Source organism: Patella vulgata, chromosome 5 (assembly GCF_932274485.2).
Source record: "Patella vulgata chromosome 5, xgPatVulg1.2, whole genome shotgun sequence".
In the NCBI taxonomy this organism is placed as follows: Eukaryota; Metazoa; Mollusca; class Gastropoda; family Patellidae; genus Patella; species Patella vulgata.
Window position 1 is genome coordinate 42754007 of NC_065883.2, and position 24937 is coordinate 42778943.

General features: G+C 35.5%; 1 protein-coding gene across 5 annotated transcripts in view; it reads right to left on the bottom strand.

Annotated features, from left to right (window-relative positions):
* The window catches only part of LOC126820261 (transmembrane protein 87A), a 444177-nt gene that overhangs the window by 145081 nt on the left and 274159 nt on the right, over window positions 1-24937 (bottom strand). For all 5 annotated transcript variants that reach the window (XM_056100811.1, XM_056100809.1, XM_056100810.1 and 2 more), the window contains exon 17: window positions 10506-10579. In XM_056100811.1, the coding sequence (XP_055956786.1) occupies window positions 10506-10579 (74 nt within the window). The remainder of the gene's footprint in view (window positions 1-10505; window positions 10580-24937) is intronic.

Below are 24937 nucleotides of genomic sequence, written 5' to 3' on the forward strand. Positions count from 1 at the left end.
CTTGATATACCATATTTTTACGCTATTTGAGAACGAACGGCGGCCATTTTGTCTGTCAATTTTAGGCCGATTTTCACGAAATTCGAACTCAGTCGTCCTTATGGTGTAACGGTGATATATTAATACGGTTTTTTAAATCGGATAAAAATTATGACCTCTATAGGGTCCACAAGCTAAAAACGCGATTTTTCGTACAATCAGGGGCCATAATTCAGGAAGTTACGGTCTGATATGCGCGAATATCGAAAGGAACCGAGATCTTTGGGTTATAAACTTACATTTCAAGATTCAACAAAATCGGATAAAAATTAAGACCTCTATAGGGTCCACAAGCCAAAAACGTGATGTTTCGTACAAACAGGGGCCATAATCCATGAAGTTTCGATCCGATACATGCCAATATCGAAAGCAGCCGAGATCTTTTGGAGATACACCTATATTTCAAGTTTCGTTAAAATCGGATAAGAATTGTGACCTGTAGCGTGTCCACAAACAAATTGTGGACGGACGGACAGGGGCGACGGCATAATACGTCCACATGAAAATGTGGGCGTAAAAAAATCCTTTATTGAATCTTCGAAAGCGCCTTTTATTCCGAAAAGATATCTAACAGTACAAATCAACAGAAGGACCTTTATAAAGTTGTTAATACTTTGTTAGATCTGAACTACGGCAAAAATACACTCCCTACAGAAAATTGTGCCAATCTTCCAAACAGATTTGCTGATTTCTTTTCTGAAAAAATATCTAAAATACGTAATGATCTAGCTATTTCAACTCCAGTGATTATTGAAAAGGTGACTAAAACAAATGACATTTGCTCTCTTGATAAATTTAGTGATCTAAGTGAAAAAGAACTATGTAACATAATCAACTCCATGAAATCTGCATCTTGTTCTTTGGATCCAGCACCTACCTGGCTCATCAAACAGAGCCTACCCCTTTTCCTCCTTACCATAATAGATATTGTGAACACTCCCCTTCAACTCGGTATATTTCCACAACCTATGAAAATAGTGCCTTATAAAGAAGACGTCACTTGACCCAAAGAGGTGACCCAAATATCGCCAAAAATTACAGACCTGTATCAAATTTAAGTTTTCTTTTCGAAAATCCTTGAAAAGTGTATTGCCGATCAGTTTAAGTCTCATTTGTGTCAAAATAATTTGTTAGATAAGTACCAAAGTGCATACAGAAGATTTCACTAAACCGAGACTGCTCTACTAAAGGTTCAAAATGATATCTTGATGTCCATGTACAACAACAAATGCGTGATGCTGGTACTGCTAGACTTGTCAGCCGCATTTGATACAGTGGACCATGAAATGTTACTGTCTAGGCAGTGGCGGATTAAGCTCCACCAAGGCCTGAGGCGGCAGTTGCTGGAGGGCCTATTTAGTTTTTAAAGTTAGAGCCAAGGTAGTTGCTAACATTAACAAGCGGTTGCCATGCAAGATACGCCCACATTTTGCAAGAGATGGACAGAGAACAAGCTCAAAAAAAGAAGTGATTTTTTCGTACAATCAAGGGCCATAATTCAGGAAGTTACAATCCGATATGCATGAATATTGAGAGGAACCAAGATCATTGGGTTATAAACATGTATTTCAAGTTACATCAAAATCGGATCAAAATTGTGTCCACTCTCTAGAGGGTCCAAAACCTTGATATATCATATATTTACATTATTTGCGTACAAGGGGCAGCCATTTTGTCCGGCAGTTTTGGTCCGATTTGTACGAAATTCGGACTCAACCATCATAAGGGTTTAACAGTTATATATTCAAATGTTTTTTAAAATCGGATAAAAATTGTGACATCTAAAGGGATCACATCCTAAAAATGCGACTTTTCGTACAATCAAGGGCCGTAATTCAGGAAGTTATGATCCAATATGTGTGAATATCGAAAGGAACCAAGATCTTTGGGTTATAAATATGTATTTCAAGTTTCAACAAAATCGGACCAAAATTGTGACCTCTATAGGGACCACAACCTTGATATTTTTACACTATTTGAGAACGAACGGCGGCCATTTCGTCTGTCAAATTTGGGCCAATTTTCACGAAATTCGAAGTCAGTCGTCCTTAGGGTGTAACGGTGACATAATAATACGTTTTTTTAAATCGGATAAAAATTATGACCTATATAGGGTCCACAAGCTAAAAACGCAATTTTTTGTACAATCAGGGACCATAATTCAGGAAGTTAAGATCCAATATGCGCGAATATCGAAAGAAACCGAGATCTTTGGGTTATATAAAATTACATTTCAAGTTTCAACAAAATCGGATAAAAATTGTGACCTCTATAGGGTCCACAACCTTGATATACCATATTTTTACGCTATTTGAGAACGAACGGCGGGCATTTTGTCTGTCAATTTTGGGCCGATTTTCATGAAATTCGACCTCAGCTGTTTTTAGGGTGTAACAGTGATATAATAATACGTTTTTTTTAAATCGGATAAAAATTATGACCTCTATAGGGTCCACAATCTAAAAATGCGATTTTTCGTACAATCAGGGGCCATAATTCAGGAAGTTACGGTACGATATGCCGCGAATAATGAAAGGAACCGAGATCTTTGGGTTATAAACTTACATTTCAAGTTTCATCAAAATTGGACAAAAATTGTGACCTCTATAGGGTCCACAACCTTGATATACCATATTCTTTGAGAACAAACGGCAGCCATTTTGTCTGTCAATTTTGGGCCGATTTTCACAAAATTCGAACTCAGTCGACCCTAGGGTGTAAAGGTGATATAATAATAGTTTTTTTTTAATCGGATAAAAATTATGACCTCTATAGGGTTCACAAGCTAAAAACGCGATTTTTAGTACAATCAGGGGCCATAATTCAGGAAGTTATGGTCCGATATGCCAAATATCGAAAGCAACTGAGATCTTATGGAGATAAACCTATATTTCAAGTTTCGTCAAAATCGGAAAAGAATTGTGACCTGTAGAGTCTCCACAAACAAGATCAGATCTCCAAACAATAGGGCCTATTTAAAATGGCGTGGGCCTAATTAATTTCGGGTGAGGGCCTATGTTGATTCCCGTTGGGCCTAAACCCCACCCCCCTAACATTCATTGTCTATGCGTTTTTAATCGTATCAGACAAGTCTAAAAAATTTTTTTTTACAAAATCTTTGGGCCTGAGGCTACAGCCTCATCAGCCTCACTGATAATCCGCTACTGTGTCTAGGCTATATTCTGAATTTAGAGTGTCTGGCTCTTCTCTAGCATTTTTTCGGTCTTATCTTTCACTTTCACGCCGACTGTACCCAAATATACTATTCAAAAAAAGTAGGGGATATTTGATTTTGGGGGCATAATACTAAAATATGCAAATGACTACGAAAAAAGTCACTATAGAACCTAACAGAAGAAACATTTCCAGTTACATGTGACGCCCAAACGCACCAATAGCTACCGCATGGAATGCATGTGATGCTTGGGATCATCATGGGGGTCCAACCCAAGATTTGCACGACTCTGACTTTGAATGTTACAGTCATTGTGGCATTGAATTCCAGTGTGGAAACATCAGTTTAATTGTTTTAGTGACCAGAAAACAAATTTTGATATGCGTCGGCTTACCCAAAATGAAAGGTTACGTGCCCTTGGCATGCTACAGATCGGCACAACACAGGCGGTTGTGGCGCGGACGATGAATGTTTCTCAGTCTGTCATAAGCAGGCTATGGTCCAGATACCGTGATACACAATCTGTACAGGACAGACCACGCTCAGGTCGACCAAGGGCGACAACTCAAGCCCAGGATCGATTTATCCGTACCTTGGCCTTGAGAAATCGTGTCATCACAGCAAATCAGATCAGCGCTCGTCTTCAAACAGACACTGGTGTGAGAGTGAGTGGCCAGACGATTCGGAATCGACTGCATAGGGGTCACCTTCGCGCCCGACGTCCTCGCGTGATCCCTTGTTTGAGAGATCATCACATTCAGGCAAGACGTCGTTGGTGTAGGGATCATCAACACTGGGATAATCGACGCTGGAGCAATGTGATGTTTTCAGATGAGTCAAGGTTCACTGTTGATTTTTTGGACAGACGTAGGAGGGTGTGGCGTCGTCGAAACGCGCGCTTCCAAGACGTTAACGTCATCAGACATGATCGATTTGGGGGTGGTTCTGTTATGGTGTGGGTAGGCATCACTGTTGCTGGAAGAACGGCTTTACATGTTGTTGCAGGGCGTGTTACAGGCCAGTACTACCGGGACAACATCTTGGCAGTCCATGTTGTGCCGTTCGCACGATGTCATGGCCGCCGTTTCATCTTCCAGGATGACAACGCAAGATGTCACAGGGCCAGGATCGTTACAGGTTACCTCCAACAACAGAACATCACCACATTACCTTGGCCAGCACTGAGTCCCGACCTCTCCCTCATCGAGCATGTCTGGGACATGCTTGGACAGAGGTTACGTCAACGTCAACAACGTCCTGCCAATGTCCAAGTACTTGCTGCTGCGTTGCAACAGGAATGGGACAATCTGGACCAAAATGACCTTAGACGTCTCATTAGGAGTATGCCCTGTCGGATCAATGCTTGTTTGGCAAACAGAGGAGGATTTACCCGTTACTGACTTGGTTGTGATGCTGTGGTAACTTTGCTGTTTGACCCCGGGTATCATTTTACCCTTATAATGGTCAGTCTGTGCCTTACTTAGTCTAACGATCATTTGGAATAAATCGATGAATGTGAACTTCATTTCATTTTGTCATTTGTTTCTTCGTCAGTTTCATTAGGTGACTTTAATAACACTTAAAAATCAAATATCCCCTACTTTTTTTGAATAGTATATATATCGCTTTTAATCCTGCCTCGTCTAATTATTCAAAGCAACAAATAATATTTGTGTATATCAGAAATTAAATCCTGGATGTCTGTTAACTTTTTAAAATTAAACAACGATAAAACAGAGTACATCCTTTTTGGATCCAAATCGTCTGTGTTGAAATTGAAAAGTGATGTTAACATATTTATAGGATCTCACATTAATTATCAAACCTGTTGAGTCAACCAGAAACATTGGTGCATTTTTTAACAGTTATATGGCCATGAGCAATCAAATCAATAATATTTGTAAAGAATGTTACTTTCACCTCAGAAACATAAGTAAAATTCATACAAATTTAGCTCCTGATGTTATAAAAACCATTGTAAATTCACTTGTAACTTCTAGCTTTAACTCACTCTTAGCTGGTATTCCTGATAATTTAATTCACAATCTTCAAATGGTTCAGAACTCAGCTGCTAGGCTCATCCCTAAATCTAAACATACCGATCATATTACCCCTATATTAATTAAATTACATTGGCTGCCCATTCGTTTTAGAATCGCATATAAATTGCTTCTCTTAGTTTTTAAATGCCTCAATGGTTCTGCCCCTTCATACTTAAGCAATTTAATTCAAATTTACACAAATTTGAGGTTCTCAGCTGATTGTTTACTGTTATGTCACCAGTGATCAAGATTCGAGATAGGTTGCCAGGCAACAAAACATACGCCCACAGCAGCTAAATCGTCCGAGCAGTCGACAAGGGTTGTCACATATTTATTCTTTTGTAGGTAATTAGGGGAATTTGATAGACAATTTCATACAGATGACATTACAATTTTTGTCGTTTGAAGGTTCACAAGGTTCTAAAAACTAAACCAAGGGCCATAACTCTGGAAGCAATCTACATAAATTGTTCAAATTCGACAGGCTTTTTCGTTTTACTAATTCAAATAATGCATATAAATTTCATACAGATCGGATGATAACTTTTGTCATTGGAAAATTCACAAAGTTCAACAAAGTAAATCAAGGGCCATAACTCAAGACGTAATTGACGGAAATTGCTGACATTCAATAGGCTTGTTCGGCTTCATTTCACTAATTTAGGTGATAACTGAAACTCAATAGGCTTGTTCGTTTTACTAATTTAAATGATACATATAAATTTCATACAGATCGGATAATAACTTTTGTCGTCAGAGCATTTACAAGGTACAACAAAGTGAAACAAGGGCCATAACTCACGGCGTAATTAACGGAAATTAATGAAATTCAATAGACTTCTTCGTTTCACTAATTTAAATGATGCATATCAATTTCAAACAGATCGGATGTTCACAAGGTGCAACAAAGTGAAACAAGGGCCATAATTCCAGAAGAAATTAACGGAAGTTATTAAAATTAAACAGGCTTCTTCATCTCACTAATGCAAACAACATATATAAATTTCAAAACAATCAGATGGTAAATGTAGTCTGATGGACAGTCGGCAATATACGACCACATTTCCATGTGGGCGTATAAAATTCAATAGGTGATAGAGCATTCAGTATTCATGCACCAAAAGTTTGGAATTCATTACCTTTTAACATCAGAAATTCTACAACAATTACAATTTTTAAGAAAAATACTAAAACTTATTTATTTAAAGAAGCTTTTAATTTATAACTAAAGTATTTTTTGAAGAATGTATATTTTAATCCAGATCGCGATATTTAAATAGTCTTATTTTTCTATTCAATAGTTTTCTTATATTATATTATTTACAGTTTTATGTATAAGTTTATTAAATTTTATGTTAGTTTATTTTATTTCTGAATTATTGTATTGTACCTTGTTTGTTTTATATTGTTTTTACTTTGTAAAGCGCATTTGAGCACTATGTGAATTGTGCGCCATGTAAATGTTCTTAATAATAATAATAATCCATCAATTATTGGCTGCTATCAAATCCAAACTTTAAATTATATACGATGAGCTTTTACACATTACTTCATTACTCGCAGCTTCGGTTAATCTAAATCAATCATCCATACAGCACAGTGCCATAAATCACTCCGCAATTCGCTTAACGGTAAGTCACGTGGTCAGAAACATGCCAAAACATGAGGGACTATATTCTTACGCCGTGTTACTTGGCGAAAAGTATTTAGCAAGTCTTGACCATCCCCGGTATCTGATAATAATGTATTCTGATGCATTAAAACGATATGGATGGGGGGGGGGGTACACTGTGAAGGTCAAAAAAGTAACAGCGCCATGTATTTATTATTTTACAAATTATGTATAATACTGTACATGTACATGCATTCAACCAAGGGATATTAACTTACAGGATTTTGCCCAGCCGTCGAAAAATCTCCACTGTATGTGGCCCATTTCATTTTGGTGGAAGTGAATATTAAATAAAGCCATTTCACACACACAGACAGGTGTACATTACACGCACATGTCATAACAATCGCCACGAGTGTATTAATTCTCACCTTCACCTGTTATAATTATATAGTCCCCGTGTCGAACCCACACTAGAAGAATGGTATCGTTTAGAACAGGGTTTTTAGCGCTGGAAAGTATGCATATAGTTTACTTTCAAAACATCGTTCGATAATTGATAAAAAATAGTTTAAGAATTACAAAACTGGTTTAGTTAGTACCATGGCTTAGTTCAGTGGTTCTCAACCTTTTTTGCTAACTGCACACTTTGGAACACATGGAAAAATAGCGGCACACCTGGCTAAATATGTATGAAAAATATTTGAACTTTGCAACATAAAAACATGGTAGTCAGATGACATACAACTGTAGACAGAGACTGGTCATAGACACATAGAACGACTCAGACTAAATAAAGAGAAACACAGCTATGAACTTATCAGCAGACACCCGTGAATACTCAATTGGGATCACATAGTTTTTCGCATAATCTTACTGTGTTGTTCAAAATTTTGCGGCACACTTAGGAAGATCTCGCGGCACACCTGTGTGCCTTGGCACACTGGTTGAGAATCACTGGTTTAATGGTAACGGGTTTAGTTTTCCGAGAGGCGTTTATAAATGGACGACCCGTTCACTTATTTACAGCGTTTATTTATTAGACGAGCCGTTCACTTTTTTATTCGTACTTCATATGTAAATAATCGTAATCAAAATGAACCGATCGGATAAACGGCTCGCAGGAAATTAAAAGGTTCATCTAATAGTTCAACTCCGTAGATAAATTAATCGTGTGTTGATTTTTCAACGTATCACGGGAAAGTAAAGGGCTCATCTAATAAGTAAAGGCTGTAGATAAGTAAACCGTGTGTTGATTTTTCAACGTATCTCGGGAAAGTATATGGCTTGTCTAATAAATAAACGCTGTAAATAAGTGAACGGGTCGTTCATTTATAAACGCCTCTCGGAGAAACTAAACCTGTTACCATTAAACTAAGCCATGATACTAACTTAACCATTTTTGTAATTCTTAAATGTTTTTTTTATCAATTATCGAACGTTGTTTTGAAAGTAAACTATATGCATACTTTCCAGTGCTAAAAAACCCGTTCTAAAGGATATCATTTTTCTAGTGCCAACCACTCAATCTTTTGGCGCGTTTATGACCATGTGACTTACCGGTATGCACATTGCGGAGTGATTTATGATGTGCTGTATGGATGGTAGATTAAGATTAACTAAAGCTGCGAGTAATGAAGTAATGTGTAAAAGCTCATCGTATATAAACTAAAATTTGGATTTGATAGCAGCCAATAATTAATGGAATTACATCTAAGTTATAGACGAAGATCAAAAGATACATTTAAAATACATTTAAAAGATAGGTTGCCAGGCAACAAAACATACGCCCACAGCAACTAAATCGTCCGAGCAGTCGACAAGGGTTGTGACATATTTATTCTTTTGTAGGTAATTAGGGGAATTTAATAGACAATTTCATACAGATGACATTATAATTTTCGTTGTTTTAAGGTTCACAAGGTTCTAAAAACTAAAACAAGGCCTGTAACTCTGGAAGCAATCTACAGAAATTGTTGAAATTCAACAGGCTTTTTTTGTTTTACTAATTCAAATAATGCATATAAATTTCATACAGATCGGATGATAACTTTTGTTGTTCGAAAGTTCACAAAGTTCAACAAAGTAAATCAAGTGTCATAACTCTAGACGTAATTGACAGAAATTGCTGACATTCAATAGGCCTGTTTGTCTTCATTTCACTAATTTAGGTGATAACTGAAACTCAATAGGCTTGTTTGTTTTACTAATTTAAATGATACATATAAATTTCATACAGATCGGATAATAACTTTTGTCGTTAGAGCATTTACAAGGTACAACAAAATTGCTGAAATTCAATAAGCTTCTTCGTTTCACTAATTTAAATGATGCATATGAATTTCAAACAGATCGGATGGTAACTGTTGTCATTAGAGCATTCACAACATTCAACAAAGTGAAACAAGGGCCATAACTCTAGATGTAATTAATGGAAATTACTGTAATTCAATAGGCTTCTTTTTTGTACTAATTTAAATGATGCATATAAATTTCATACAGATCGGTTGATAACTTTTGTCATTAGAGCATTCACAAGGTGCAACAGAGTGAAACAAGGGCCATAACTCCAGAAGAAATTAACGGAAATTGCTGAAATTCAATAGGCTTCTTCATTTCAGTAATTTAAATGATGCATATGAATTTCAAACAGATTGGATGATAACTTTTGTCGTTAGAGCGTTCAAAAGGTGCAACAAAGAGAAACAAGGGCCATAACTCCAGCAGAAATTAACAGAAGTTATTGAAATTAATTAGGCTTCATCATCTCACTAATGCAAACAACATTTATCAATTTCAAAACAATCGGTTGACAAATGTAGTCTGTAGAGTGTTCACAAGAAATTGTGGACGATGGACGGACGGACGGGGGCGACAGCAATATACAACCACATTTCGATGTGGGCGTATAAAAACTGCAAGTTGTTCATTGATCGCATACATGTTGGCCCACTAATGCATGTACATATGTACAGTGCGTTAGAAAACGTTTTCCCGAGATTACATAACTCATTTTTTTATTATTCAAACGGCCTGTACGTTATACATGTACACATTTTCATGACGAAAGGCTCGCGAATTCCTTGCGTGAAGCATGGCAAAACATGATGTATTCTTAGCGAAACACGGCAAATTCTTAGCGATACAAGGTAAATTCCAAGCAAATCTTAGCGAAAAATGGCTGCAGAATCAAGCGAAATTTCACCACGAAATTTAAGAAAATTCTGTGTGGGTTTTTTTTCGCTGCGTCGCCACGATTTTGGCACAAAAAATTTGAGAGGGACTGTATAGATATTCACGCATATCGGACAATAACTTCTGGATTATGGCCCCTGATTTATAATATTTATCCAATTTTGATGAAACTTAAAATATATTTTTATAACCTAAAGACTGGTTCCTTTTTGATATTGTTGCTTGTCAGACTGTAACAACCTGGATTATGGCCCCTATTGTATGAAAATTGCTTTTTTAGCTTGTTCTTGGAAAATATGGACGTATCTTGCGTGGCAACCGCTTGTTTATAACATTTGAAGCCAGGAAAAAAAACTGCAATAGACAAATTTAGGTCTAACATAATGCATCTTTAACAAAGTAGATAACAGATTGCAGTAACAGTGAATATAGCAATACTTACAACTTTATACTGATTATCTTTTTGTTTTGGTGAACCATTTGCTTGTGATTTAGTTCCTCTCATCTTCATACCCTCTTTATAATAATAATAATAATAATAATATATATACAAGTTACTAATACAGGTCTACAGTGATTCTGATCGTAAAATGATTAATCCATGCTTGCATCAGCTTGGATTCAATCAAATTAACTAGAGCATCGCTAACGCTGCAATATACGTCCACATTCCTGCTTTCATTGATATGTTACTTTTTAAAATCAAAAGAATGAAATATGAAATGGCTGCAATGACTGTAATATGACAAGAGGCAAAGAAGGTAATGCGTTAGGTTTGTTTTGCCAAATTTAGCGCCAAAATAAACAGTTGCTGTCTTTATGGTATAAGGAATCAAATTCAAAGTTCCAAGATGATCCATTCCGAATTGTAAATTGTAGCCTGTCGATGTTAACTACAACCAGCGGCTGCCAGGCAGGATACGCCCACATTTTCGAGAGATGGATAGAGAACAAGCTAAAACGAAAGTGATTTTTCCTACAATCAAGAGCCATAATTCAGGAAATTACAATTCGATATGCACAAATATCGAAAGGAACCAAGATCTTTTGGTTATAAACTTACATTTCAAGTTTCAACAAAATCGGATAAAAATTGTGACCTCTATAGGGTCCACAACCTTGATATACCATATTTTTACGCTATTTGAGAATGAGGAGCGGCCATTTTGTCTGTCAGTTTTTGGTTGATTTTCACGAAATTCGAACTCAGCCGTCCTTAGGGTGTAACGGTGATATAATAATACGTTTTTTTAAATCGGATAAAAATTATGACCTCTATAGGGTCCACCAGCTAAAAACGCGATTTTTCGTACAATCAGGGGCCATAATTCAGGAAGTTACAGTCCGATACATGCCAATATCAACAGGAACCGAGATCTTAGGGTGATAAACCTAAATTTCAAGTTTTATTGAAATCGGATAAAAATTGTGACCTGTAGACTGTTCACAAACAATTGTGGACGGACGGACAGGGGCGACGACAATATACGTCCACATGACAATGTGGGCGTATAAAAATTGGGAATGGTTAGATTTGAAACAATATAAATAGGTACCACCTTGTTATTGAAATGATTGATATGCTGAATTTGAACAAAATCTGTCAATTATAGCTACCTCTAGCGTATTTACAGACAAAAAAGTGGGTGTGGTAGCACACCCCTGGGGGTCAGGACATGTACCAAAATAAATAGTTGCTATCCTTACAGGAATAAATATGCCAAGTTCCAAGATGATTCATTCTGAATTCCAGCTTGTAGACAAAAACCACAAAAATTGGGCGTGGTTCTGCTGCTGGGGGTTGGACATGGACCAAACTAAATAGGTACAACCCTATGATGGATCATTCTGATTTGCAGGGGAGATTGGGGGGGGGGGGAATAAGCATACCAAGTATTAAGGTCATCCATTCAGAATTGTGGCCTTCGGGCGCTAAACACATAAATTGGGCGTGGCTCTGCCTCTGGGGATCGGGACCATAGAAAAAAAGACTAGAATAGCAATCACGTGACTTTTGACGTCTGGTGACGCGACTGTCAGGCGTCATCTTGGAAGGTGTAGTCAGTGTAAACAATATGGCGGATCACTCGGAGCACTTAACTCAACCACACACGAAAAACGATATGCGTGGACTCCAGTGTTTTGCTTTTGGATGTTTTCTCCACAAAAAGCCCTCGACGAAAGCACAGGGTGTTAGTTTTCACAAGTAAGTATGAACATTTAATTAAATAGGTTAGGAAAAGCCAAATCATTCTACGCTACCCACTAGGGCCTTGTGCAATTTTACCGAGCAATCGTAATAATTAGTTATAGATTATTTTCTAAACTCAGATTTTTAACAAATAAATCTAACAAATTGCATTGCATTTTCTCATGTGGTGGTGTTTTGATTTTTACCGCTAACTCCATACATCTAGGCCTATTGACAAATATAATATTAATTAATACACAAATGTAAACATTATGCCGAGGTTTCACAATTCACATACCGGTGCCGTCATACTCATACACAATAGCCTAGCTGTAATCCAGAAATTAGGTATAGGCCCAATCAATATCGATTATGAAGTTACGCTTAAATTTTAAATGAAGAGAGGTTGCTTAATCATATGAAGTGTAGCCTAACTCTAGCTTTTTCTATTTTAGGCCTAGATCTACTAGGCCTATACTATTTTAATTTTAAGTAAACTTTTACTCCTGTTTGAATAATCGCACACACGGTTTTTCTCGCATGCATATTTGAGACAATAACTACAGATAACAACGCGATCTCTTGACAGGCCAAAGATTAAAAATTAAAAACTTGAATATATAAGTTTTGACAACTTTTTAACTATTTCCAAGACTTTGGGAAAGCAATGTTTATAAGTACATGTAATCATATTTCCTCATTTCGTGAACATGTTATGACGTGGTATTTGTTTATTTATTTCATAATTCGTAATATTCCCCCCCCCACTCTCCCAATGAATTAGATCAGATATCGTTCACATAAGTTTTTGTTTATATTTTGTAGAAAACCACTGGTCAGTCTATGACACCTCAATAAAAGATCGACACACAGGCATAATTTTTAACATGTTTTTAACATTTCCCGAATTAATTCGACAACCAAATCATCCAGTCAGCTGTATTCTATAGCCCGGTGGTGACACAACAAATTTAAAATGGAAGAACCGACAGACTGACAGCACTACACACAACCAGGAATACTCTCTCCATCGCAAATGTCAGAGAGAGAGACGTTCACAAATTGGCAAGGCTAGGGCGGCCTTCTCGTCTATTGTACAGAACATTGACAAATTCCTCACAGCGATAGAAACTCGTTTGGATAAAGTAATAAAATCTTGATAGAACTTAACGTCCACAGAATTGAATTTACCGAAAGTTTTAGTAAAATTGAATATCTAACCCTTCAAGATGAGACTGTTCTTAAAGAAGACACTACGCTGTATGATATTACTGCAGAAAGAATACTGGGGTTCTAAAGACAGCTTAATGTAAAAAGAGATATTTTACCAGACAGAAATTTTGATGCCGAGACTGGAGCCCAAAGGACTCGTAGTTCCAGAAGTGGTAAGCGTATGACACACTCTCGGAAATCTGACAGACGACGTTCGGCTATTCTAGAATCCGCGATAGTCGAAATAAAGTCTCAGACTGAAAAGGAGAAACAAGAAGCAGAGATGATCAAGCTTAAACAAGATGAAATTCACTGACAAATAGAGTTGGAACACAACATGTTAAGAATCTGGAATTGAAAGTAGAATATTTGCAGTTAAAGGCAAAGCTGGAATCCGTCGATGATGACAAAATAAATGAATTTGAAGATCGACCAAAAAGTTTAATCGATACTTTAAAATCCTGACACCCAGCATCAATTGTAGATCTTGAAGAACTTACTAGAGAATCAGTGATACCGACTCCGATAACGGTAACTAAATGCGGTCAAGAGCACACATCCCATTTTTAAAGGAAGAAGTTTCATCATCGATTGATGTAGAAAAACATGGTCAATTAATGGCTACAACGACTCTTCCACCCCTCAAGCCTATTGTGTTTAAAGGTGACCGCCTACAATTCCAGAAATGGCGAAGCAGTTTCAAGATTTGTTTCGAAAAAAGGACTAGTGACCCGGAAGAACTTTTAAGTTATCTAGCCGATTACACATCCGGTGATGCCTACAGAATACAGGCTAATATCCCTTCTACGAATAACTTCTCAAAAGCCATGAGAAAACTTGACGAAGAATATGGTAATCCCATCGCAATTTGTAAAACCTACATGAAGAAATTGGAATCTTGGGAGAAGATAAAACCTAACGATGCAAAGTCTCTACAAAGTTTGCGAACTTTAATGAAAACTGCTCCGAGTCACTGAAAGGTTTTGGATATACATGTACATGTACTGGCCATGGACTTATTCCCTGTCTACATGAAAGGAAACTTCAGAGAAAAAATTCAACGACTGACACAGAGTAAAGAATATGGAACCTGCATTCGACATGTTGTTATAACAGATACGTGTAACTAAAAGTTTGTTATTACATACTATGTGTAACTAAAAGTCTGTTGTTATTACATGCATGTGTAAGTTATTGTAAAAGTTTATTGTTATTACATACTATGTGTAATTAAAAGTCTGTTGTTATAACACGTATCACAGAGAACTGCTAAAGGGTGAATCTGTGCACAGCCACCCTAAAATTCTCAATCATCGTTGTTATTTGTACGTGTATCGAAAGAAAATTAATTTTCCGACTATTACTCAGTATTACCGCCTTAAAACTGTTAATAAGGTGTGTTAATTAACAAGGGTGAAAAATTGTCTGAGAGGTGCGTTAATTAACGCTAGGGGTGAAAAACGGTGCGACAGTGCGTTTTCAGTAGAGGTTTGTTAATTAACCGACCGGTAAACAATGAATGTCAATGTCGGGTATTGTTTAATTGGCGTGTTTTCTTGCTAGTTGCGATAACTGCATCAAAAGGAGTATAATCAAGGACCAACAGGCTTTATCTGACACGTACGTGTTGCATCAAAATTTGGGAAGTAAAACTGTTTTACCGTGCGATTTATCATTCGACCGTGTGTTTTACGCAGGTCTTTGTATAATTAAAGGCAGGTCTTTTGACAGCCGTGTGTGCTCGCTATGATCTACGTTTCTCTTAGGTGTCTTTTGTATTGCGTACCATATATATAAAGTTGAATTTAATGAAATAAAACTACGGATCTATCTTATACGAAAAGGCGAATGTAATGTCGTCATTTATAAATACCCAGCAGTCAGCGCCCAATTTGAATATCCACGGGAATATAGAGAGTAAATCCAGCAAAAACAACATAAATATATTTCTGCTTTATTACTAAAAAGACGCACACTCACCGTTTGACATTTATTAAATTTTTAAAAACGTGCCACGTTGCGTAAATTGTGCATCTTACCTTCAATAGCAATATCCATAAAACAGAAATCTCCATATTGATAAATAATACGGCACAACCAACCGAACAGTGGTAATTTCCACACAAATGATATATTTAAACTAAAATTACTTTAGCTTTTCACTAAATTTACATCGCATACAATCCAACGATCCTCATTCCAAAACTTGTAATTTATATTTAAACTAAAATTACTTTAGCTTTTCACTAAATTTACATCGCTTACAATCCAACGATCCTCATTCCAGAACTTGTAATTTATAATAGCCGCTTTTACGCAATTACAGAATTGTCCCGTGATCTAACATATCAAAAAAGGACATACACCCGATATGACACATAATCATTTTTCGACACATGTCTTCTATTCTTAGGACTATACTTGGCGTTTATACTGCGTACCATATAGTCACGCTACTTATAAAGTTGCATTTAATAAAATAAAAATATTGACCTTAATTTATCGCACGAAATGCGATGTTGTCATTTATAAATATCCAACAGGTAGGCCCCAATTTAAATATCCCCGTGTATATAGCGAATAAGCCAAATTTGCCGTATGGAAATATACTTATTCTCGTAAATATACTTATTCTCGTATCTCGTAAATATACTTATTCTCGTAAATATACTTATTCTCGTAAATATACTTATTCTCGTAAATATACTTATTCTCGTAAATATAATTATTCTCGTCTTCCGACTAGTTATTATTTTTGTCTTCAAATTAATTTGTATTATTCCAATGTTAAACTGAACCATTTCAGACTTCACGTCTAACCGTTTCACGCATAGTCCGTGCAGAGCAATAACAGCTCCTTGATCAAAGTAACAATTCTATCACATGTAAAGGCGTGCACGAGCTTATTCGCGCGTATTGGAAAACTGTTCGGTTGCTTTATTTGAGAAGATACTGATATTACACTATAAAATTTGTCAATCTTTTCTTTGAAAATTCTGACAAATTGGTAGCTCTTCGGGAAGGTTGATCATATCGCTTACTTTGTTTGTGTATTGTACGTTTTTATAATAGCTAGCAAATAATTTATGATATCTGAATACTTTCTGAAAGAACATATAGCTCGTTATCAGATGTTAGTTTTTAATAGGCCATTTTTTTTATGATAGTCGGATATCAATCACAGATATCAAATATAAATCCCATTAATTAGATGAACAGCCCAACGCAGCTTTGAAATGAAATGAAATGAAATGAAATGGGGTTTAACGTCCTACTGTTCTGCTCCGAACTGGGCTAATGAAGACGGGCATACGCCATACAGTGTGCTATGAGGAAAATTTTGCACGGATAGCGGCACAACGGCCTATTTTTATATCGAATACCAACTGCTAAGGGATCTTTTACGTGCCCGCCAATGTGTACACGGGACCTCGGTTTTTCTTCCCATCCGAACGACTATAACGAGCTATAATTATGTTCTTTCAGAAAGTATTCAAATATCATAAATTATTTGCTAGCTATTAAAAAAACGTACAATACGCAAACAGGGTAGGCGATATGATCAACGCTTCCCGAAGACCAATTTATCAGAATTTAAAAAAAAAAATGACAAATCTTATAGTTTAATATCAGTATCTTCTCAAATAAAGCAACAGAACAGTTTTCCAATACGTGCAAATAAGCTCGCGCACGCCTTAACATGTATAAATAGAATTGACAGCTGTCCTTGTCAGATCCTCCGTCCTGCACCATAGACAAGGGTGAATCACGCAGTAATATCTGGATAAACTTTCCCGGCCAATGCAGGGATCGAACACCCGACCTCCAGGCTAGCGAGCCACGTCTTACCCACTTAGCCATCGTGCCCCTCAACGAACGCAGCTTTGAAACAAACAGCATTGTAATTTTATATTTGATTAAACTTCACATTTCATTTAGACCTTAGACAATTACATTTCCAACTGGTATGGAGAAGTAATCCAAATTTATTATTATCATCAGAGAGATGTTTTGCAAATAAAGGGGACAAAGTAATATTAATACTATAAATCGAAATTTTGTTACTATATATTATTATAGTGCACCCTTCCATGTAACTTACTTAGGGACACTTTACAAAGTGACAATTTAATCTTAAAAAAATCAAGATTATGGACATGTAGCGTTAGTCAAAGCCCGTTTAAATAACTGTGTTTCAAATAGTTTTTTTTAAAAAAAACATAGATATGTACAACATCTTAAACTAAATGGTAGATTATTCCATAAAACAGATACGCCTGTATCAAGAGATAATTTGTTACTGGTTGCAGTAAATTTTACTATACACGTTTCAATGTATTCATTCTATTTACATGCCATAAAAAGTTTTAACCATAAATTACCTTATTTTTCAGTTTGCACGATTTTTTAAGTTAGCGAAAACAGTCAATGAATAAATCTATAGACAAAATTAACAACCGTAATTCAGACAGCAACTTCTAATACACATTTTGGTTAAAATAAATAATCCGCGTGTAGTTTGTTAATTAGTTTATTACTTTATGACCCCAATCAAGTATCAAAACACCACATCAACCATAACAAAAAGATGGCAATACTTTCCCCCAGTTTGACTGTATTTACAGCATACTAGTACTCTAATATTGTAGTTTAAAAAAATGATTGGAAATGTAGACGGTGTTATTGATGAACTATTTAAATGTTCACATCAGGGATCTTAATCGGCTGTTTTTTGTCGGCTTAAGCCGATTGATCTTTAATCTAGCCGATTGGTAAAACAATGAACCGGTCACTAAATTATCACGAATCAATCTACTTTCGGCCGATTTACAAAGAATTAATTATCAGGCCGATTGGTAAAACAATGAACCGACCACGTATCATAAATCAATCTACTTTCGGCCGATTACAAAGAGTTAATTATTACTCGTCGATTAAGAAACCCATCAAAGAGTCAATCATTACAATGAATACCTTCGGCTTATTTCATAAATAAACAACTTAATTGAGGTAATCATGCCAAGTACTTGAACAACTCGCAGAATAACACCAGGAAACGTAAACGAGATTTAACCTAAGATAGTGATGGTAGCGTTGACCTTGAACTTCAAGCATGTGCGTCGTCAATGGAAATTCCAAAAGCTGGAGATCCTCCCACGTCCAATATAGGTCAACCAAATTATCGGCAATAAAAGACCATTTTAATCTCACGCAGCAAAGAAAGACGATGGCATAACAAAGAGTTTAATTCCCAAATCTATAGAAATTATTTCAAACCGGCCGTTAATCCGAAATGCGTATTTCATAGCAAAAAGAAACATTGCCATCGAAAATTATGAACAATAATTGAATAGCAGGGACATGAAACGACAAAAAAATTTATATCGTGATTTTAATTGTTTTGGTGAAATATCCAGTGAAATTGAGGAAGAGATCCTCTCAGATATCCGAACTAGTCCTGCTGCATTAAATCCGGACAATTGTATACTGGTAACACTAATAATATAAACTAATCTGAATCACGACAATTGGCCACGTGACCTTTCGCACACACAGCATATTTCCGACTTCCGACTATACACGGAAACTGATTTGTTCTACTTTGTTATTTATATACTTTGTTATTTTTATATATATATTAACATGTGCTTACAAATAAAATAATTTAAAAAAAAAACATTTGTATGTACTTGTAGTTTTTACTAATTTATAACTTCTGTTTACTTGGATGAAAGCAAAAGTAGGAATATGCAATGCAAGTTGCTGAAATAATAATATGACTATAAATGGATTAAATTTCGATATTATAGCGATGTATGAATACAAATATGCAGTTACAAAGGTCTTGTTTATTCAGAGTTTCAGCTATTATATCCCGAATACGTTATGCAATTAGTGAATTATGCAATTACTGTCGTGAATAGAGTATGCATAAACCAACATGGTTGTTGTTGAAAAGACGACTATTCGTTAGGCCTACCCGTGGCCGGTTCATTTCAAAATGGATTAAGAACCCTGGTTCACATCATGTCCCAAGTAATTATATCGTCTAGTTCTGAATCCACGGGACAGATACAATACCATGCTGATTTTTATTTTTCATTTCATTGCCAACGGCTCGGCCTTCAATGCATACCACCAATCAAAGGTCAATATGTGAACTTGCGCGTTTAATCAAATGAAACAATGTCTAAAATGATTATAAAATAAACCTGATATTGCTTTCTGATGTGGCTGGGTTATTTCAGGTGCCCGTCGTAACAATAAGAAGACAGTACATGTATATTTACATACGGCAAATTTGACTTATTCGCTATATACCCGGGGATATTCAAATTGGGGTCTACCTGTTCGATATTTATAAATGACAACATTGCATTTCGTGTGATAGATTAAGGTCAATATTTCTATTTTATTAAATGCAACTTTATCTATAAGTAGCGTGACTATATGGTACGCAGTATAAACGCCAGGTATAGTCGAAAGAATAGAAGACAAGTTGTAAGACTTTGGTCCTTAAGACAATATTGGTTAACTCTTTCTATAGAGTCAAATCCCACGTACTAATAAGGTAATGTCCCCCCCCCCCCCCCCTGGTCTTGGGAAATGGGGAGGTTTATTCCATATTTTGGATTGAAATTAAAGTCAAGGTCAGTCTAGGACGTGCAGAAATTAGGGGGTTATAAAAGAGGGTGTTGAGTGAGACTGATCAGAGCTTACCCAGGTATTCCGAGCAGCTATCATTTATTGAGAACAAGGGACCTTTGAATCCAATCCAGCCTAATAATAAAGTTGAAGAAATCATTTAACCTGTAGTTTTATATATTAGGATCACGAAGAAAACACAAGGAAGTCCAATCTACAAAGTCTCGAAAAATGATTACGTGTCATATCGGGCGGATGTGCTTCTTTGATATGTCAGATCACGGGACAATTCTCTAATTGCATAAAAACTGCTATTATAAATTACAAGTTCTGGAATGAGGATCGTTGGATTGTATGCGATGTAAATTTAGTGAAAAGCTAAAGTAATTTTAGTTTAAATATATCATTTGTGTGGAAATTACCACTGTTCAGTTGCACTTTACGACTGGTACCGTGGAATCTCGGGTAAATAGTGTTATTATCTAATCTATGTTAATGTAGAATTATTCATAAATATCATTGAATTTGTCCTTGTATACAACTTAAATCTCAACGTGCAATTTTGATTACCAAGCGTTAAATAACTAGTGTTTAGTTTGTCGACACGTGTCTAATTATAAGCGTTCTGCTTAATTTTCACGACTGTTCAATAATTAGTTGGACCGTTCAATTTCCCGAGTTGTGATTGTTGTTATACATGTACACGTTTTCACGGCAGCATTACTATATTACAACTCCTTCAATATAATCATTTCGTTAAAATCTGAACAACCATGTGAAATTGGATGTTCGGCAACAGAATTGAATAGCTGGCGTAATTGGACACCTTGACTAATTTTAATTATACGATACATCCGTATTTTTATTTCATTAAATTCAACTTTATATATATGGTACGCAATACAAAAGACACATAAGAGAAACGTAGATCATAGCGAGCACACACGCCTGTCAAAAGACCTGCCTTTAATTATACAAAGACCTGCGTAAAACACACGGTCGAATGATAAATCGCACGGTAAAACAGTTTTACTTCCCAGATTTTGATGTAACACGTACATGTCAGATAAAGCCTGTTGGTCCTTGATTATACTCCTTTTGATGCAGTTATCGCAACTAGCGAGAAAACACGCCAATTAAACAATACACAACATTGACATTCATTTTTTACCAGTCGGTCAACTAACACACCTCTACTGAAAAGGCACTGTCCCACAGTTTTTCACCCCTAGCGTTAATTAACTCACCTCTCAGACAATTTTTCACCCTTGTTAATTAACACACCTTATTTACAGTTTTAACGCTGTAATACTGAGTAATAGTCGGAAAAATAATTTTCTTTCTATACACGTACAAATAACAACGATGATTGAGAATTATAGGGTGGCTGTGCACAGATTCACCCTTTAGCAGTTCTCAGTGTATGTGTAACTAAAAGTTTACTGTTATTACATACTATGTGTAACTAAAAGTCTGTACTTGTTATTACACGTATGTGTAACTAAAAATTTATTGTTATTACATACTATGTCAATGTGTAACTAAAAGTCTGTTGTTATTACACGTATGTGTAACTAATAGTAAGTGCAGGGGGACTGCACCACACAAAATTTACACAAAAACAAATATACGGACAGGACATCATACTCAGTAAAACACAAACATACAGACAATTCAAAAAAAGTGAATGGATCCGGGGGCTAGCCGTAAGCGTCCACTGCGCTGTACAGTCCCGGGTCTGTAGTGACACAGACTTCACTCAAATTTGAAAACAATTAGGAATACAACCCAAAGAACCTATTGTGTAATGCCAGCATGAGTCATGATCTGCTATATGCTACACGAAATACGAATGTAAGCATATGTAGTAAAATTCAACTATACAAGTAACCACATCGGTGAAATGTATAAAAAAGTAGTCTAAACTCTTAAATTCAATAAAGAAACGCTTCAGAATTTAATACATATAGGGTACATGTTCCATTGTTACAAAAAACAAAAACAAAACTGAATACAAAGAAGCAAGTAGGAAATGTAGACTGTCTCGAGGGACAGCCGTCTGCTGACTGAGAATGACGTCATATCTTAGAAGGTGATAAAAAATCACAATAAGGGCGATAATCCAGATAAAATAACGTTAAAAGCTTAAAAACCATAAGTTCTAGCGACTAATCGGAATTATTAAGTTATGTAATTGTACAATATATAATAATATATTAATATAAAACCCCACACAAAAATGCAAAACAGGTATGTTGAAGAAATCGTACTATGTAAGTGTATTTATAAAGGCATAACATTAAGGGAGGTAATTCAGACAGGGTAAGGTAACTACAGAAAATCTAAAATAAAATTTAAATTGGATCATTATTATCCAGTATGTAGTCGGTTATATACTTAAAAGAAATGTCAAATTTGGTATGTTGAAGTAATGGAAGTTTTGAAATTTCTTTTAAAATGCGTAATTGTGTAGCGCCTTTGGCAGTGCATTTAAAGTAAAGAGATTTTATTCGGGAGAGAAATAGTTCTTTATCGTTACATAGAAAACACTATATAGCGTGGTATCTGGTATGTTACTATAGATTGACGGGTATTTTACTACTTCAAAACCAAATTTGTCTGTTTTGTCGAAAATACCGACATTAAAATTATTAGGGTTTCACACTGCGTAGCTTGTGTGAAACACTATTGTTTTTGTTAAAATTATTCTTATTATTATTCTTCTTATTATTATTATTTTTTTTTTTCCAATTTGCTTATATCTCAGCAACTTCTTGTCGGATCGATACAATGTCTTCGGTTTTACTGGGAAAGTGGGTGTGACTTAGAGATTAAAGCTATTCCCGGCATTCTGGGACATTGCGAAATGTCCGAAATCACCGAAAATGTCGTTTTTTGAAATATTGCCGTAATATTAACAATAATCATTGGATTTTAGCATATGATGCATTTTGACATAGGCAGAAACAGGGGACATAGCTATGTTACTTTTGATTTTTGATTTTCGACAAATCTTGGAAGATATTAGGCGCCAAATTTTGAAAATTTAAATTTTTACAAAAAACTTTTTTATTTATTAATATTTTTATATGACATTTTAACCAAGGTTAAAGAGTCATCTGATTTGAACAAAAATGTCAACATTTTTTGTTTCCGTAATTTTCCTTGGCCGCCATTGGCTAATTCAGTTTTTCAGTCCTACATTAATTATTTATTGTTCGATTTGTATAAAACCTAGTTCATATGTTCCGTGGTTCAAAATGTCATTTTTTTGGTTACCGGTAAAGTTTCCTGTCGGAACCGGAAGACGCGTAAATTTAGCAAAAACTACAATATTGACAGTTCGGTACCACTTTTTGAAAGCAAATATTATTTTTTACAAATCTGATATTATCCAAAAGATGCGCACTGTTAAGGTGCACAAAATCTCGGACTCAGTTTTTTTAATTTTGATTTCGTTTTCGGGCCATTTCGATTCAAAGGTAAAAAAAGGGGTAAAAATAAGCTATTTACAACCCATTCAGCGCCTTCATATATTAAAATATTTCTTTGATACGTTCATAAACTTGTAGAAATAACCCATACGAAGAGAATGTATGTGAAAAATAGTTTGTAATATGAGCAGTTGCCGAGAAATGGGCAATTTTGCATGAGTCACTTTTTACGCTAGTTTGCCTGTAAAAGAGTCAATCATTACTGGATTTTCATAAAAGTTACACCATTTGGTGCGTAATGTCAATTTTAACTAGGTCAAACCAATTCAACATTACCAATATCACCGGAAATTACGTAATTTGGGCAAAAACCGTATTTATAGCCTTCGAAACAAATAATTTATTCAAATGAGTTGTATTTGTTATTCGTTTAAAATTTTGATATTTGATTCAAATCAACTAACAGAATGAACCCATACGATCATATAGATATCACAAATTCCTTTCTAACTTGGTCAGTTGCCGAGAAATAGACGATTTTGAACAGGTCACTTTTCAAGGTTTTTGGACCATACAACTGTCAATTATTATTCGATTTTCATAAAATTTTCACTGTTTGATACCTTTTACCAATTATGATTTCATACAAGTAATTTCAGATTTTCATTATCACCGGAAGTAACGTCAATTTGGCAAAAACTGTATTTGTAGCCTTCAAAACAGATATTTTGGTCAAATGAGTCTGATTTGTAATGTTTTTACAATTATGATCTTTGATTCCGCTCAACAAATATATTGAACACATATGATCATACAGATACCGCAAAATGGTTTCTAACTTGTACGGTTGTAGAGAAATAGACGATTTTCTACAAGTCACTTTTCAAGGTTTTGGGTCTTTGCCATTTCTGATTTTAAAAAACTAATTTATCTTTATCATTATCACTGCATATAATGTAATTTCGTCAGGACCACTAAATGTATAAAATGAATTGATTACCAAAAGATGTTGGTTCCTGTGGTAATTAGCTCATATCAAATTGTTACTTCCAAAATTATTATTATTGTATGAAAAAACTTTCTTGTTTAACTTTCTTCTCTATCCATCTCTTGCAAATTGTGTTTGTTTTTCTTTCCTCCAATTTAAATGGCTGATATTTACCATATTTGTTGGAAAGATTTATAAAAACCTTCAGAACCATTTGTAGGCTATGGTCTGGTATCTTAAAGTTATTATCTGACGGTGTTGATACCCGTCAGTCATTATGCCTTAGTTTAGTACGTTTTTCACATTTGGCCAAAATAGGGGAAAGAATGAAAGAAAGTGGTATTATATTGGTTTTATGTATTATCAATGCGGAATTTTTAAAGGGCAGATTAACGCGTTTGTCT